The following is a 760-nucleotide window of genomic DNA, read 5'->3' as shown; positions in this document are numbered from 1 at the left end:
GGCGACGGAGGGCGCGGGTCTGAGAGAGGAAGGCTCTCAGGCGGCAGACCCTAGGCCGACCTCCACCCCTGCGCACCGAAGCTGAGCGAGACGGGGCAGCCACCCGCAGCACGGCCCGCAGAGCAGGAGCGAACACGCGTGCGGACCGGCTGGGCACCCGCGCGCCGCCCAGGCCCGGTTAGCGGGTCCCCCGCGCAACCCGATGCCGCGCCACGCGGGCCCCTCCGGCCCCCAGCGGCCTCGCGCCCGCCATCGGGCCTTCCGGGGGGAGGCAGGAGTTTCCGGCGAGCGTCGGAGCCGGGCGCCGGGGCGCGGGCCGCCGCTTCCTTCCGCAGGGCGCACCGTCCCCGCGCCCCGGCCCCAGGCCAGGCCCCGGGAGGCGGAAGCAACAGGGCGTGGCCCCCGCCGCCGGCCCTCGGCCCCAGCCCCGGGGTCCCCGGTCCTCCCCGCTCCTCCCCGCTCCGGGGGCGGGCCGGCGCGGGGACGCGGAGGGCGGGCCGGGCGCGCGCGGCGGGGCGCATGCTCACTCGCGCTCGTGACGTGCGCGCCGGGGCCGGCGGCCGGGGGCAGGGCTGAGAGGGGCGCGGGCGCAGGGCGGGGGCGGGAGGGGAGGAGCCGGGCGGAGGGGAGGAGCCGAGCACCGAGGAGCGCAGAGGCGAGGCGGGCGCGCGGCAGAGCGGCTCGTGCGCGCCGGCACGCTCCCAGCCCGCAGCCCCGCCGGCAGCCGGGGCGCCGAGCGGCCGGCCCGCGCCGGGCATGA

At 82.4% G+C, this 760-nt stretch overlaps 1 protein-coding gene across 1 annotated transcript in view; it reads left to right on the top strand.

Moving 5' to 3' along the window:
- Positions 1-202: 202 nt before the first annotated feature.
- The window catches only part of ATP11A (ATPase phospholipid transporting 11A), a 116,423-nt gene continuing 115,865 nt past the window's right edge, over positions 203-760 (top strand). Inside the window, exon 1 of the mRNA XM_035003779.1 lies at positions 203-284. Coding sequence (XP_034859670.1) covers positions 203-284 — 82 coding nt within the window. The remainder of the gene's footprint in view (positions 285-760) is intronic.

This window comes from Mirounga leonina, unplaced genomic scaffold (genome assembly GCF_011800145.1).
Source record: "Mirounga leonina isolate KUSES-001 unplaced genomic scaffold, KU_Mleo_1.0 Mir_127, whole genome shotgun sequence".
In the NCBI taxonomy this organism is placed as follows: Eukaryota; Metazoa; Chordata; class Mammalia; order Carnivora; family Phocidae; genus Mirounga; species Mirounga leonina.
This window is presented reverse-complemented; position numbering and strand designations above follow the sequence as displayed.